The sequence below is a fragment of the Ranitomeya variabilis genome, chromosome 4 (assembly GCF_051348905.1).
Source record: "Ranitomeya variabilis isolate aRanVar5 chromosome 4, aRanVar5.hap1, whole genome shotgun sequence".
In the NCBI taxonomy this organism is placed as follows: Eukaryota; Metazoa; Chordata; class Amphibia; order Anura; family Dendrobatidae; genus Ranitomeya; species Ranitomeya variabilis.
In genome coordinates, this window is record NC_135235.1 from 678,961,932 (window position 1) to 678,979,504 (window position 17,573).

Sequence of the window (17,573 nt, forward strand, 5' to 3'; positions counted from 1 at the left end):
TCGTACCCCCTGATGAACCCCCGGTTTTCCCACGGGGGGGAAACGCGTTGGGTATTATAGGGAAGCTTTTCCCAGGTGGAGATAGATGTCAGTGGCTAGACTGATATTTGCAGTGCGGTTTAAGGATTTCCATATATCAGATGAGCAAGACAGTTAAACCTGGCCGAAGAAACTATCTTATGGAGAGACTCACTGGTGGTTGAATGGATCCGAAATGCTACGGAAGGACTTTGATTAAGCAGATGAGTAAAAGCGCTTATTTCAGCATAATGAATATTGTAGCTGTATGGATTATAGTCGCCAGAGGACTTGGCTACTGAAATTACTATGCATAGTGCTTGCTATCAATTAATGTCTGCTTCAGCTGCTGGGATACGAATATCTTGATGACAATTGGACTCATATTTATAACGGTGTTTTTTTTTCTCTTTGTGGAGAAGCACTCCATGTGGCTGAAGAGCTGTTTGAACCGCATAAGTTGTGGCCACTTAAATGACTATTAGTTATACATCTCCTTGGGATAAGAATTCTACATCATACTCTGGGGCTTTCACTCTATATAATGACCTTATTGTGAACGAATATTAGCCAGTCAATGAAGATTGGCCTTGTGTATTTAAATTTGGTTGATTCCACCATTGTGTGAGATTTATATACCAACATTGCTGGCATTTGAGTGGTGCCCCATAACTGAGATTTGTGCATAAATGGGACTTTGACTTTTTCCCTCTCTATTTTTTGTCCCAAAGAAGAGGATATTTTTGTTCGAGCTCCCTATTAAGGACAAAAAGGCTGTGGTGTATAAGACTATTTTTTCAGTTTTTTTGCTTGGTTCTTTTTTTCATTATTTTTTCTTATTTTTGTTTTTCATACAATTTTTTGCTAATTTTTTATGATATGTTATTTTTTCTGGGTGAGAAATCAGTAGGCCAATAAGCCAACAAATGTGTGTTTGGAGGGGCTTTATTTTATGGATCTGTTATGTGTAATTGAGAGAATTATATCTTCCCTGTCTGTGCCTTATGAAATATCTTACATCTATGTATGAACATCCTATTAAGGGCCTCTAGCCTTTTGGTTATACAAATATTTTTTGTTTTTTTGATTTTTTCTAATTTTTTCATATTACTTTATCCATTTTGTTTATTTTTTTATAATATGTTTATTATGGAAAAATTGGGACTTGCCATTATTGATGGGTATGGACAGAATAATGAAAAACTATATACTGTGTAATAGGATAATAACAGTCTCCTTTTGTATACTCTATAACAACCATTCATTGTGTATTAGTACCCTATTTAGGGTCCTCAGCCTTTTGGCTATATTACCATTTTTGTGTTTTTTTGTTTGGTTTATTTTTTCTAATTTTTTTTTTTTTTTTATTCTTTATATGAACTATTTTGCTAATTTTTTATGATAATTTTGGTTTTTTGGGTCAACCTGTATCTGGGACACTACCTTATAGGGACTGTAGGGTATCTGTAGGGCGAATAGGGACAGTCTTCGTGGAGCGGGGGCGCCAACCGCAGTAACTTAGGGTGCCTACCCCCGTAAGTAGGTAGTGGAAAAGAGTAGGGATTTGGTAGGGGTTATTTGTTCCCCCTGCTGGCTATTTGTCTTTATTGGTGTCTTAAATTTTAGAACTTTGTTATCTTAACTTTATATATTAAAAGTTATATTTTAGGAATCCTTGTTTTGTGGTTTTGTTTTGTAGTCTAGGATTCCATTTATATTTGCTTTTGGTTTTTTCAGCTCTATAACGTACTTACACGTCCTCTGAAGTAAATTATGCTACTAATTTGGTTGGCTCCTGACCCGTTATTAATTAGGGAACAGGAGCTGGTGGCAGCGGAAGTGTCCTGGCCTGGTGGGTAATGCTGGCAATGACGGAAGAGTTTTTATAGTGTATTGCTCGGCTACGGCTGGAAATAATTATATCACCCTCACTGCAGTGTGTGCCCCACAGCCAGTACATAGCAGGCAGCCTTTCTGGTGACTAATTATCCTAGGTGCAGTTCCCTGACTGACCTGAGGGTAAGGGAGGCACCAGAGAGCTGCGAGTTCCAAACCGGAACAGGAAAGTGGGATATAAATAAATCCCCTTCAGAAAAGAACCGGGGCCAACCAAACAAATTGGTGTCAGCGGTGCGGATGATAAAAATATCCCCCCTGTGATTTATGACAGGGGCCCAATGACCAGCGGCATATAGGGGGGCCCGCAGGGCCCCACCTTTTGTGCTTCTGCTCATCGGGCCGGGGTCCCATCATGCACTAATGTGCTGCGGCCTGCTGCGCACACATTGGCGCCGGGTCCGGGATTTTTCTCGGAGCTGTGCATGGCTGTCTTACCTTGACAGTTGCACAGCTTTGACTCCCTCCCCCTACTTTTAAAAACCAGCACAGATAAAGCTGGGCGCTTCTAATATCAGGCTGGGACAGTCCAGTGTTACAGGATGTCCCAGCCAAAAAATAGAAGCCCCCAGCCACCCCAGAATTAGCACATCACATCAGATTCGCGAATTCTGGCACTTTACCCAGTCATCCCGGTGTCTTGGTGCAGTGGCAATCAGGGTAATATATGGGTTTGATGAAAGCTATGATTTTTCAAAAATCACATCTGCCATCAAGTCCAAGGGTTAGTAATAGAGAGGTGTCAGTCAAACACTCCCATTACTAACCCTGTAAATAAAAATTAATAAACACACACAGAAAAGACATTTTAAAATAAAAACCTAGACAACATCTTTCACCTATTATTTCTCAAAAAAATAGATCCACAGGTCCATTATAATCCACATCTATGTCTCACATTTATCCCTGACACTGTTACATCCACAGGCTGTGATGAGCGGTGACATCAGTAAGGTTACCAACTTACCGCAGTTCACAGCTGGCTGCTCACACGCTGCCATCTACGGATCACACAGAGGTTACCGTGAGAATCGCCAGCTGTGACCTGTGGTAACCTTATTGACATGTGGCGGTTGCCTGGTTGCTAGGGAATCCCCACATGTAATCAAGCTGGCTTTCAGATGTAAATCATTCAGCTGCGGCAAGAAAAACTAAAACTCCGAGCACCAAAAAATACTCGGAGGACCCCCGAGCATGCTCGAGAAATCTCGAGTAACGAGTACATTCGCTCATCACTAGACAATAACCATGAACCACCCCAGCCTAATAATAGAAACCCAGACACCGTCTGTTTTATCTGACCTGGTTTTAAAATATAGGAGGGACGCCACGCCATTTTTTAAAATTTAATTATTTATGTAATGCACGCAGTTCCCAGGCACTGGGGGCTGACTACAACTGTCATCAGCGTTGTCTGGGCTTGCTGATCGCATGGAGACCAGGCAAGGATGATGACAGTTATAGTTAGCACCCGGCGCCTGGGAATAGCGCTAACTGTACTGCTTTTCCCAGCCGCAAGAGCATTTAATTCTGGTGTGTGTAATGGTTTTATGGGTTAATGCCAGCTGCCATCAATCCATGGTGTAAGTAATGGAGAGATGTCTATCAGGCACCCCCACTACTAGCCCAGACCTGGCGAGACCCAGCGACTCTGAAGAGCAGTGATGGTAGTAACAATACTGCTCTTCACATTCACTGAGCGCAGCGCAAACTCGGAATATCTGAAGAGCGGTGACATTACTAAGTTACTGATGTCACTGCTCTTCAGAGTCACCGGGTCTCGTGCGGAACCGCAAGTGGCTGTAGGCAAAGTTTATGGAGCGTGAGAATGAGGTTCCATAGCCTTTGGTGTCTCAATCCCTTGATTATCTACGAGACTCAGCTATGTAGGTAAAGGAGGACTGAGCTGTAATACTGGATACAGCTGTGATTATATGTTATATAGTTGTGTTACACTCACCTCACTTCTTGTAACCTACAAGTGTACAAAGATATTATACAGTCACCATGTGACAAGTGGGCCTGTGTAACTTCAAATGCCAGGGCTGAATTTTAGTCCCAGTCCGGCCCTGGTTAAAACTCACCTGGGTAGTCATATTTAGCAATCTCCTCTTTACAGCCCTCATCACCCCTCACATATGTCCCTGTAGTATTAATATGGGTCAGATCTTCACCCTGAAACAAATATTGTAAAAGTCACAGACAGATGGAGAAGTCACATCTATGATCAGCTCTAATCCTGACATCTCCACCATTCTAATCACACAAGTATAAAACATATAATACTGGTGGATAAAACAAGACTGAGCACAAGACCTTCACAGCTGTCTACACATCATAGGGGAGATCTCATGACACTTTTTCTCCATCTACCTGATGATCCGGAGGAACATTGGGATCTTCTTGTTTACAGTCCTGTGGAAGAAGAGGACGGGGACATCTCTCTGGTGTTGTCCTCTTACTGGATAGATCTGGAGGAACACAGGGACTGAATTTATTCTTTATATACAGATAGTTAGTTTTAGGCCATTTGTATTTAGTCCTGTCTATTACCTGGTGATGTGACGAGCTGGGGAAGCTCCATCATCATGATGTCCTTGTACAGATCTTTGTGTCCATCTAAATACTCCCACTCCTCCATGGAGAAATAGACAGCGACATCCTGACACCTTATAGGAACCTGACACATACAATGATACTGTCATCCCCCGATCCCTTCATAGAATTACTGTATAATGTCCCAGCATTCCCAGCAGTGTCACCTCTCCAGTCAGCAGCTCAATCATCTTGTAGGCGAGTTCTAGGATCTTCTGGTCATTGATGTCCTCATGTATGAGGGGATAAGGTGGAGGCCCCATGATTGGGCTCAGGGTTCTTCCCCATCCCTCAGACACAGGGTCCTGACAGCGCTCACTAGAGGTCTTCTTCAGTACTGTGTAATCCTGGTTATGGAGAGACACATTAATAAATCTCACTACAGACATTCCCAGAGTCCTCACCTCTCCAGTTCTGTCCATCTGTTATTGCCATAGATAAGAATGATGTAATGTGACGTCATCAGAATCTCTCACCTCTCCAGTAAGCCGGAAGAGGATCTCTAGGGTGAGGTGTAATATCCTCTCCACCATCTTGTCTCTGTCCATATCCATTTTGATGGGTAATTCAGAAAAATTATCTTATACAGAAGATCTTCACTGAGTGGATCCGATATTGTAGAGACCTGAATGAGAAGAAGATGAGCCGATGTAACATCATAAAAATCCTGTGTAATAATACAATTACTGTAGATAATAAGGGAAACATATGAGGAGATTTATTATTTTACAGTATTTAGTTTTCTTCTTTACACCTACTAATAAAACCTATATACTTAGGCCACAGACAACAAGCAGTTTCTCCCTCGGAGTCGGCAGCTGAATACGTTTCTCATAAACTCATCTTCCATATCGATAATTCTCATCTCATTTACAGACACTAGAATCGGCATTAGCAATACTGCAGGAGATATTCATTACACGTGACAGGAGAAATAACTACTTTTTAATCTTTAAAGAGTCCATAATAACAGGGTCTGTACCACAGGACTGGCGTATAGCAAATGTGGTGCCAATATTCAAAAAGGGGACAAAAACTGAACTCGGAAATTATAGGCCAGTAAGCTTAACCTCTACTGTGGGTAAAATCCTGGAGGATTTTCTAAGGGATGCTATACTGGAGTATCTGAAGAGGAATAACCTCATGACCCAGTATCAGCACGGGTTTACTAGGGACCGATCATGTCAGACTAATTTGATCAGCTCTATGAAGAGATAAGTTCCGGACTGGACCAAGGGAACCCAGTAGATGTAGTGTATATGGACTTTTCAAAAGCTTTTGATATGGTGCCACACAAAAGGTTGATACATAAAATGAGAATAATGGGGATAGGGGAAAATATGTGCAAGTGGGTTGAGAGCTGGCTCAGGGATAGGAAACAAAGGGTGGTTATTAATGGCGTACACTCGGACTGGGTCGCGGTTAGTAGTGGGGTACCACAGGGGTCAGTATTGGGCCCTCTTCTTTTTAACATATTTATTAATGACCTTGTAGGGGGCATTCAGAGTAGAATTTCAATATTTGCAGATGACACTAAACTCTGCAGGGTAATCAATACAGAGGAGGACAATTTTATATTAAAGGATGATTTGTGTAAACTAGAAGCTTGGGCTGATAAATGGCAAATGAGCTTTAATGGGGATAAATGTAAGGTCATGCACTTGGGTAGAAGTAATATGATGTATAACTATGTGCTTAATTCTAACATTCTGGGCAAAACCGTCAATGAAAAAGACCTGGGTGTATGGGTGGATGACAAACTCATATTCAGTGGCCAGTGTCAGGCAGCTGCTTCTAAGGCAAATAAAATAATGGGATGCATTAAAAGAGGCATAGATGCTCATGAGGAGAACATAATTTTACCTCTATACAAGTCACTAGTTCGACCACACTTAGAATACTGTGCACAGTTCTGGTCTCCGGTGTATAAGAAAGACATAGCTGAACTAGAGCGGGTGCAGAGAAGAGCGACCAAGGTTATTAGAGGACTGGGGGGTCTGCAATACCAAGATAGATTATTACACTTGGGGCTATTTAGTTTGGAAAAACGAAGACTAAGGAGTGATCTTATTTTAATGTATAAATATATGAGGGGACAGTACAAGGACCTTTCTGATGATCTTTTTAATCATAGACCGGTGACAGGGACAAGGGGGCATACTCTACGTCTGGAGGAAAAAAGGTTTAAGCATAATAACAGACGCGGATTCTTTACCGTAAGAGCAGTGAGACTATGGAACTCTCTGCCGTATGATGTTGTAATGAGTGATTCATTACTTAAATTTAAGAGGGGACTGGATACGTTTCTGGAAAAGTATAATGTTACAGGGTATATATACTAGATTCCTTGATAGGGCGTTGATCCAGGGAACTAGTCTGATTGCCGAATGTGGGGTCGGGAAGGAATTTTTTTCCCCATGGTGGAGCTTACTGTTTGCCACATGGGTTTTTTTTGCCTTCCCCTGGATCAACATGTTAGGGCATGTTAGGTTAGGCTATGGGTTGAACTAGATGGACTTAAAGTCTTCCTTCAACCTTAATAACTATGTAACTATGATGAGGACGACATCTTCATCTTCTACTACAGCTCTAGAAACAGATTTGTCCAGAGTCCGTCACTGACTCCATCACCACCGGCCGTCTATATGAATGTTTCCCATCTTCCCCACGCTGTAATCTTCTATCACGTTAGATCTCAGGTCTGATTCACACACAGAAGTTTGAGGCTTTTATAAAAGCTTTTTTGTTTGCACAAACATCGGGGACAGAAGTTATCTGATACCAAAGTCTCCATGTACAGTGTTTTATGGGGTTTATTTCTCCCCTTAGGCTTTCCTATATTACATGGAAAACATCAGAAAAAAAATATATTAACCCCTTCACGACATGCGCTGTACATGTGCGGAGCATGTCTGGTCTCCCCATTTGATGTGGGCTCAGGTGCTGAGCCCACATCTTTTCCCACGCATGTCAGCTGATTTCAACAGCTGACTTGTGCTCCTCACAGCCACAGGTGGAATCGAGATCCACCCGTGGCTGTTAACCTGTTAAATGCTGCTGTCAATCTCTAACAGCAGCATTTAACACGATCGCGCCAGAAGCACGTCACTAACATGATCACGGTTCACCAATGGGTTGGCATGACAACTTGGGGTCTGCAGGAGACCCCTGTGATTGTCATTGGTGGATAGCTATGAGCGCTGGGCCAGCCATCGGCACTCATAGCAAGTGAACATTTCTGCTACACAGAACAGGGCTGAAGCACTGCTCTGTATAGCACAAGCGATCAGATGATTGCAGCTTCTAGTCTCCCATGAAGACTATTCAAGCAAGCGTAAAGTAAAATACTAAAATGTTTTAAAAAATATATACACTGCTCAAAAAAATAAAGGGAACACTAACTAAATACCACATCCTAGACATCACTGAATGAAATATTTCAGTTGCAAATCTTTATTCATTACATAGTGGAATGTAACAATAAAACATAAAAATGATCAATGTAAATCAAAATGAAAATCCCATGGAGGTCTGGATTTGGAATGATACTCAAAATCAAAGTGGAAAATCAAATTACAGTCTGATCCAACTTCAGTGGAAATGTCTCAAGACAAGGAAATTATGTTCAGTTGTGTGTGTGTTGCCTCCATGTTCCTGTATGACCTCCCTATAACGCCTGGGCATGCTACTGATGAGGCGACGGATGGTCTCCTGAGGGATCTCCTCCCAGACCTGGACTAAAGCATCCGCCATCTCCTGGACAGTCTGTGGTGCAATGTGACGTTAATGGATGGTGCGAGATTCAAGTCTGGGGAATGGGCGGGCCAGTCCATAGCCTCAATGCCTTCATCTTGCAGGAACTGCTGACACACTCCAGCCACATGAGGTCTGGCATTGTCCTGCATTAGGAGGAACCCAGGGCCAACCGCACCAGCATAAGGTCTCACAAGGGGTCTGAGGATCTCATCTCGGTACCTAATGGCAGTCAGGCTACCTCTGGCGAGCACATGGACGGCTGTGAGGCACTCCAAAGAAATGCCACCTGACTCTATTACTGACCCACTGCCAAACCAGTCATTCTGAAGGATGTTTCAGGCAGATCGCTCTCCACGGTGTCTCCAGACTCTGTCACGTCTATCACATGTGCTCAGTGTGAACCTGCTTTCATCGGTGAAGAGCACAGGGCTCCAGTGGCGAATTTGCCAATCCTACTGTTCTGTGGCACATGCCAATCGTCCTGCACGGTGTTGGGTTTCTAACCGTTTGTGCAGACACATGCACATTTGTGGCCTGCTGGAGGTCATTTTGCAGGGATCTGCCAATGCTCCTGTTCCTCCTTGCACAAAGGCTGAGGTAGTGGTCCTACTGCTGGGTCGTTGCTCTCCTACGGCCCCCTCCACATCTCCTGTTGTACTGGCCTGTCTCCTGGTAATGCCTCCAGCCTCTGGACACTACGCTGACAGACACAGCAAACCTTCTTGCTACAGCTCGCATTCATGTGCCATCCTGGATGAGCTGCACTACCTGAGCCACTTGTGTGGGTTGTAGAGTCCATCTCATGCTACCACGAGTGTGAAAGCACAACCAACATTCAAAAGTGACCAAAACATCAGCCAGAAAGGATCATCTTTATTCTCATTTGCACAAGGAAAGACTAGAAGCAATGGGATAAAACTGAATGGGAGGAGACAAAGATTAGATATTAGAAAAAACTTTTTGACAGTCAGGGTGATCAATGAGTGGAACAAGAGGTCAAGAGAGGTGGTGAGTTCTCCTACCATGGAAGTCTTCAAACAGAGGCTGGACAGACATCTGTCTGGGATGATTTAGTGAATTCTGCTTTGAGCAGGAGGTTGGACCAGATGACCCAGGAGGTCCCTTCCAACTCTACCATTCTATGATTCTACAGTAAATTGCCACCTCATTCAAAAGCAAAACATAGATACTGTATATTTGGTATCACTTCGGTCGTTATCGCCTAATCTATCAATATATAAAAAGAATTAATCTGATCTGTAAACGGCATAACGAGAAATAAAGTAAAAAGGCCAGAATTAAATTTTTTTGCTCGCCGCAAGATTGCATTAAAAAGCAATAACAAGCAATCAAAACACTGTACCTACATAAAAATTGTATCAATAAAAATGATAGGTCGGCACTCAAACAATAAGCCGTCACCCAGCCCCAGATCCCGAAAAATGGAGATGCTACGGTCTGGGAAAATGACACCATTTTTTTTTGTAACAAATGTTGGATTTTTTTTTCACCACTTAAATAAAAAAAGAACTTATTCATGTTTGGTGTCTACAAACCTGTAATCATCTGGAGAATCATGATGGCAGGTCAGTTTTAGCATTTGGTGAACATGGTGAAGAAATAAATAAACAATTGTGGAATTGCACTTTTTTGCAGTTTCACCACACTTGTATTTTGTTTCCCTGTTTTCCAGTATAGTATAAGGTAAAACCAATGGGGTCGTTCAAAAGTACAACTCGTCCTGCACAAAACAAGCCCTCACATGGTCATTTTGACAGAAAAATAAAAAAAGTTATGGCCCTGGGAAGAAGGGGAGCAAAAACAGAAGTGCAAAAATGGAAAATGTCCTGGGGGTGAAGGGGCTAAAATGTTTCAAAAGAAAATTGGCACCAACAATCCTTGTAAAAAGGAAGAAAACATGCAAAAAGCAGAAGACACTGTTAATTTTTAATATTAACATTCGTTTTTTTAAAAAAAACCTCTTTGGGCCCCAGAACATAAATGTACACCCAGGGATGGCACAGGTGCGGCTGTAACAAAAACCCTTTCAGTTTACCCACTTTCTGCTCTGAAAAGCAAACATGGCATCTAAGAAGGTGTGACAGAGTTCAGATGAATGCCCTTCCGCCCCCAAGTACTCGATAGTATGGGGCGGCCTAGTTACTACGATACTTACATGCCTAATGATGGTGTCTGGGCCTGCAATGTACGAAGCTCTATTGCCATTCACCACATATTAAATATAATATATCATATGGAGAATTAACTAGAATTAAACACAATTGCTCAGATCCTGAGGTTTTCCATAATGAAAGAAAAAAGGTTTTTGGTAGAGGTAGGGCCGGTTTTAGACAAATTGGGGCACTAGGCAAAACTCAAAGTGGGGCCCCCATGTCAATATAAAACACGTACATGTTACACCCATATCGGTGTCACCAGAGTTTTCAATCAGCATGCCATCCGTGTTTTTCCGGTATGGATAATGGAAATGAAATTACAAAGCTTCTCATATACTTTCCATGTTAAAGATGTACAGCACACGGATGGCACATGGACGGCATGTTTACACGGAATCATAGACTTGTATTGGCCCTTGTCATCTGTCTGCTGGGAAAACACGAAAATGAGTGCAGCACCGTAGGTTAAATAGGGCACACGTGGCATCCGTGAAAAACATGATAGGTCGTGTGAAGGGGGCTGTATAGTCACATAATAGAAAAGAGCAGAATTGCCATATTTTTCTACATCCTACCTCACAAACAGCAGAATAAAAAGTGATTTAAAAAAAGTCCTACATGTCCCCCCAACCTACTCTGCTAAATCCCCTCTGGCTCAGTGTGGCCGATGGTTCGGGGTCCCTGATGGTTATTATACACTTTGCAGCTGTAATATAAGCTGAAGCCACAAGACCCCTGCAGCCCAGTGCTAAGATTGGTGGAGACCCCTGGAGCCACAAGACCCCTGCAGCCCAGTGCTGAGACTGGCAGAGACCCCCGTAGCCACAAGACCACTGCGGCCCAGTGCTAAGACTGGTGGAGACCCCTGGAGCCACAAGACCCCTGCAGCCCAGTGCTGAGACTGGCAGAGACCCCCGAAGCCACAAGACCACTGCAGCCCAGTGCTAAGACTGGTGGAGACCCCTGGAGCCACAAGACACCTGCAGCCCAGTGCTGAGACTGGCAGAGACCCCCGGAGCCACAAGACCACTGCGGCCCAGTGCTGAGACCCCCAGAGCCACAGGACCCCTGCAGCCCAGGGATAAGACTAGTGGAGTCCCCTGGAGCATCAGTGCTGGAGCCGCAGGGATTTATCATTTCATGCTAATTATTTTTACATTCTCAGAAAACCCCTGTAGCAGGGCCGGACTGGGACTAAAATTCAGCCCTGGCATTTGAAGTTACACAGGCCCACTTGTCACATGGTGACTGTATAATATCTTTGTACACTTGTAGGCAGGGCCGGTTTTAGGCAAAGTGGGGCCCTAGGCAAAGTTTAAAATGGGTCCCCAAATGCTAACATATTGCACATCACACAGAAGCCTTTCTGTTGTATTTACGTGCGCTGAGTTCAGGCCGCTAAACGAGTTTGATCGACAATACTGAAGTTGTTCAACGCTTGTTTCCCGGCCTCTTTCCACCAGCTGAGGAATAATGATGAGACAGAACGATCACTAATAGATCACCATACAGTATCATGTTTTCAGCAGCACATCTACAGTTTACACTGGCAATGTGCTGCTGACAACAAGGCTTTTTGTTCCAGCAAAAACAATCCGAATATGCAGCATTTTACTTGTTTAGTAAAATACACCCCATAGTCCTCCATATATTATAATGTGCTCCATAGTCCTCCATATAGTATAATACACTCCTTATAGTCCTCCATATATTAAAATACACTGCTCAGTCCTCCACATAGTATAATACACTCCTCATAGTCCTCCATATAGCATAATACAATCCTCATAGTCCTCCATATAGCATAATACAATCCTCATAGTGCTCCATATAGTATAATGCACCGCCACAGTCATCCATGTAGTACAATTCACTTCCCATAGTATAATGCACCCCATAGTTCTTCATATAGTATAACGTATTCCCCATAGTCCTCGATACAGTATAATGCAGCCCACATATAGTATAATGCAGCCACCCCAGAGTATAATGCAGCCACCCCAGAGTATAATGCAGCCACCCCAGAGTATAATGCAGCCACCCCAGAGTATAATGCAGCCACCCCACAGAGTATGTAACCCCCATAGAATATAATACAGCCCACCTCCCCATAATATATAATGTAGCCCCCCATAGAATATAACGCAGCCTCCCCCATAGAATATAATATACCCCCACAATAGTATATAACACAGCCACATAGTACATAACATGGCCTCCCCCATAGAATATAATATACTCCCCATAGTATATAGCAAAGCCCGCATATTATATAGCACAAACCGCATAGTATACAGCACAGCCTGCATACTATAGCACAGCTCGCGTAGTAGATAACACAGCCCACACAGCAGTATTCAGCACAGACCACACAGTAGTATACAGCACAGACCACACAGTAGTATACAGCACAGCCCACGTAGAAGTATACAGCACAGTCCACACAGTAGTATACAGCACAGCCCACAGAGTAATATATACAGCACAGCCCACAAAGTAATATATACAGCACAGCCCACAAAGTAATATATACAGCACAGCCCACAGAGAACTATATACAGCACAGCCCACAGAGAACTATATACAGCACAGCCCACAGAGAACTATATAAAGCACAGCCCAGAGTACTATATACAGCACAGCCCAGAGTACTATATAAAGCACAGCCCAGAGAGTACTATATACAGCACAGCCCAGAGAGTACTATATACAGCACAGCCCACAGAGTACTATATACAGCACAGCCCACAGAGTACTATATACAGCACAGCCCACAGAGTACTATACACAGCACAGCCCACAGAGTACTATATACAGCACAGCCCACAGAGTACTATATACAGCACAGGCCACAGAGTACTATATACAGCACAGCCCACAGAGAACTATATACAGCACACAGTAGTATACAGCACAGAGCACAGCCCACAGAGAACTATATACAGCCCACAGCAGTATACAGCACAGAGCACAGCCCACAGAGAACTATATACAGCCCACAGCAGTATACAGCACAGAGCACAGCCCACAGAGAACTATATATAGCACAGAGCACACAGTAGTATACAGCACAGAGCACAGCCCACAGAGAGCTATATACAGCCCACAGCAGTATACAGCACAGAGCACAGCCCACAGAGAACTATATACAGCCCACAGCAGTATACAGCACAGAGCACAGCCCACAGAGAGCTATATACAGCCCACAGCAGTATACAGCACAGAGCACAGCCCACAGAGAACTATATACAGCCCACAGTAGTATACAGCACAGAGCACAGCCCACAGAGAACTATATATAGCACAGAGCACACAGTAGTATACAGCACAGAGCACAGCCCACAGAGAACTATATACAGCCCACAGCAGTATACAGCACAGAGCACAGCCCACAGAGAACTATATATAGCACAGAGCACACAGTAGTATACAGCACAGAGCACAGCCCACAGAGAGCTATATACAGCCCACAGCAGTATACAGCACAGAGCACAGCCCACAGAGAACTATATACAGCCCACAGCAGTATACAGCACAGAGCACAGCCCACAGAGAACTATATACAGCCCACAGCAGTATACAGCACAGAGCACAGCCCACAGAGAACTATATGTAGCACAGAGCACACAGTAGTATACAGCACAGAGCACAGCCCACAGAGAGCTATATACAGCCCACAGCAGTATACAGCACAGAGCACAGCCCACAGAGAACTATATACAGCCCACAGTAGTATACAGCACAGAGCACAGCCCACAGAGAACTATATACAGCCCACAGCAGTATACAGCACAGAGCACAGCCCACAGAGAGCTATATACAGCCCACAGTAGTATACAGCACAGAGCACAGCCCACAGAGAACTATATAAAGCCCACAGCAGTATACAGCACAGAGCACAGCCCACAGAGAACTATATACAGCCCACAGCAGTATACAGCACAGAGCACAGCCCACAGAGAACTATATACAGCCCACAGTAGTATACAGCACAGAGCACAGCCCACAGAGAACTATATACAGCCCACAGCAGTATACAGCACAGAGAACAGCCCACAGAGTACTATATACAGCCCACAGTAGTATACAGCACAGAGCACAGCCCACAGAGAACTATATACAGCCCACAGCAGTATACAGCACAGAGCACAGCCCACAGAGAACTATATACAGCCCACAGCAGTATACAGCACAGAGCACAGCCCACAGAGAACTATATACAGCCCACAGCAGTATACAGCACAGAGCACAGCCCACAGAGAACTATATACAGCACAGAGCACACAGTAGTATACAGCACAGAGCACAGCCCACAGAGAACTATATACAGCCCACAGTAGTATACAGCACAGAGCACAGCCCACAGAGAACTATATACAGCTCACAGCAGTATACAGCACAGAGCACAGCCCACAGAGAACTATATACAGCCCACAGCAGTATACAGCACAGAGCACAGCCCACAGAGAACTATATACAGCCCACAGCAGTATACAGCACAGAGCACAGCCCACAGAGAACTATATACAGCCCACAGCAGTATACAGCACAGAGCACAGCCCACAGAGAACTATATACAGCCCACAGCAGTATACAGCACAGCCCACAGAGAACTATATACAGCCCACATCTCTTCTCTTCCTCCCCTCCCCTCCTCCGAGAATGGCCCCACAGTCCAGAAAAAAAAAAAAACTCTCCTCACCTCTCCTCGTGCCCAGCGTTGCTTCCTGGTTCCTGCTCCTGTCTCAGCGGCTGCAGTCTGCCCGGGACACAGCAGGTGCGCGATGATATGACATCATCGCGCACCCGCAGTGTCAGAGGCAGAGCGGGGAATGATGGGAGAGGAGCGTCTGTAGACGCTCTCTCCTCCATCATTGCATTCAACTGTACCGGCGTCTATACGCCGGTATAGTTGAATGCGACGGCGGGGGCGGCGGATTGAGCGGCCCACCACTGGCACCGGCCCTTCTGGCATTTGCCAGAAGTGCCCTATGGCCAGTCCGGCCCTGCCCTGTAGACACTGTTCACACGCACCATTTTTGCTGCCGATTGATCTACAGGGTTGGCAGGAAATATTCAGCATTTGTGCAGCCTTTTCTCTTGCATTTTTGTGTCCCATTCATTTAAATAGGGAAAGAAATGCTGAAAGACGACAGCTACAGATTTCTTAAAAAAAAAAGTGTCTTTTAGCCGCTGTCCGTGTCTGGCAGAACGCACCGGGAGCAGTAAAGAAAGTGTGAACAGGCCCTAATATAAGACACAGGCATTAGACATACTGTGTTTTTCGGATTATAAGACGCACTTTTTTCCCACAAAATTTTTGGGGAAAATGGGGGTGCGTCTTATAAAGCAGATATACCTTACCAGCCACGGTGGAGCAGGGTCCAGGGTCTCTGCAGGCCACAGGCTGGGATGAAGGGGTGATCACATGTGCGGTGCGCCACTGCGGGTGTTCGGTGCTGCGGGTGTACGGTGCTGCAGGGGCTTTGCCGACATTTTGTCAAAGGCCAGAGCCCCCGCAGTTGCATGGTTTCCTATGGGGTGGACTCCGGGACAATGGCTGCAGGGGGCGGCGCATGAGCAGATGGAGATCTCAGCACAAGATCTTGGAAGATGAAATTTCAGCGCTGAGATCTCATCTCCTGAGATCTTGGTGACGAGATCTCCATCTGTGCAGCTATTTTCCCAGGAGTCCACCACATGGGAAACCATGCCATGCAACTGGGGCGGCACGGTGGCTCAGTGGTTAGCATTGCAGCGCTGGGGTCCTGGGTTCAAATTCCACCTAGGACAACATCTGCAAGGAGTTTGTATGTTCTCCTCGAATTTGCGTGGGTTTTCTCCTACATTCCAAAGATAGGGAATTTAGATTTTGAGCCCCGTTGGGGACAGTGCCACTAATGTCTGTAAAGTGCTGTGGAATTAATAGCGCTATATTAATGAGTAAAATTAAATAAACTGCAGGGGTTCTGGCCTTTCACAAAATATTGGCAGAGCCCCCCGCAGCCACACATCCGAACACCCGCATCGGCGTGCTGTACATCCGAACACGTGGCTCCTCCAGCAACGACCTTGGGACCCTGCTCCACCAAAGCCACCACCCCCAGTAAGTAATAAGATGCATGGATTATAAGAAGCACCAACATTTTATTAAAAAAAGTTTTTTCCTATTTTTCTCTTCAAAACTTGGGGTGCATTTTATAATCCGGAGCGTTTTATAATCTGCATAATACAGTAAACTACTGATTCCTATTATATCGACACTACAATTACAGAACTATATACTGTATGCAGCACATATACACAGATACACACTATACATGTACACACATTATGTTTACTTTATAAATATAGAGACACTAGATGGTGGCCCGATTCTAATGCATCGGGTATTCAAGAATATGTATGTATATAGCAGCCACATAGTATATAGCACAGGCCATGTAGTATATAGAGGCCATGTAGTATATAGTAGCCATGTAGTATATAGCAGACAAATACTACGTGGCCTGTGCTATATACCATGTGGCTGCTATATACATACATATTGTAGAATAGCCGATGCGTTAATACAGGCCATGCAGTATGTAACACAGCCCAAACAGTATATAACACAGCCCACGCAGTATATAGCAGCCACGCAGTATATAACAGAGGCACACAGGTGACGTAATATATAGCACAGGCCACGCAGTATATAACACAGGGCACGCAGTATATAACACAGGGCACATAGTATATAGCACAGCCCACGCAGTATATAACAGTGGCCATGTAGTATAAAGCAGCCACGTGGTATATAACACAGCCCACGTAGTATTTAGCAGTGTGGGCACCATATCCCTGTTAAAAAAAATAATTAAAATAAAAAATAGTTATATACTCACAAGCCGGGATCCAGCGAAGCTCTGGCGATGCGAGCGCGGCTGCCGCCATCTTCCGTTCCCAGGATGCATTGCGAAATTACCCAGATGACTTAGCGGTCTCGCAAGACCGCTAAGTGTTCTGGGTAATTTCGCAATGCATCTCTGGGAACGGAAGATGGCGGCAGGCGCGAGCGCATCGTCGGACGACGGAAGGGGAGAATAGCAGGTTTTTTGTTTTTTTATTATTTTTAACATTAGATCTTTT

The 17,573-nt window shown here is 44.4% G+C and overlaps 2 protein-coding genes across 2 annotated transcripts in view; one reads left to right on the forward strand and one right to left on the reverse strand.

The window, feature by feature from the left end:
- LOC143766340 (uncharacterized) overlaps positions 1–17,573 on the forward strand; it is a 393,805-nt gene that overhangs the window by 135,030 nt on the left and 241,202 nt on the right. The gene's annotated exons all lie outside the window — the stretch shown is intronic.
- LOC143766346 (uncharacterized) overlaps positions 1–17,573 on the reverse strand; it is a 39,348-nt gene that overhangs the window by 19,983 nt on the left and 1,792 nt on the right. The window contains exons 2-6 of the mRNA XM_077253965.1: positions 4,986–5,134; positions 4,677–4,856; positions 4,468–4,594; positions 4,288–4,385; positions 3,999–4,089 (exon numbers count right to left, since the gene is read on the reverse strand). Coding sequence (XP_077110080.1) covers positions 3,999–4,089; positions 4,288–4,385; positions 4,468–4,594; positions 4,677–4,856; positions 4,986–5,063 — 574 coding nt within the window. The 5' untranslated portion in view covers positions 5,064–5,134. The remainder of the gene's footprint in view (positions 1–3,998; positions 4,090–4,287; positions 4,386–4,467; positions 4,595–4,676; positions 4,857–4,985; positions 5,135–17,573) is intronic.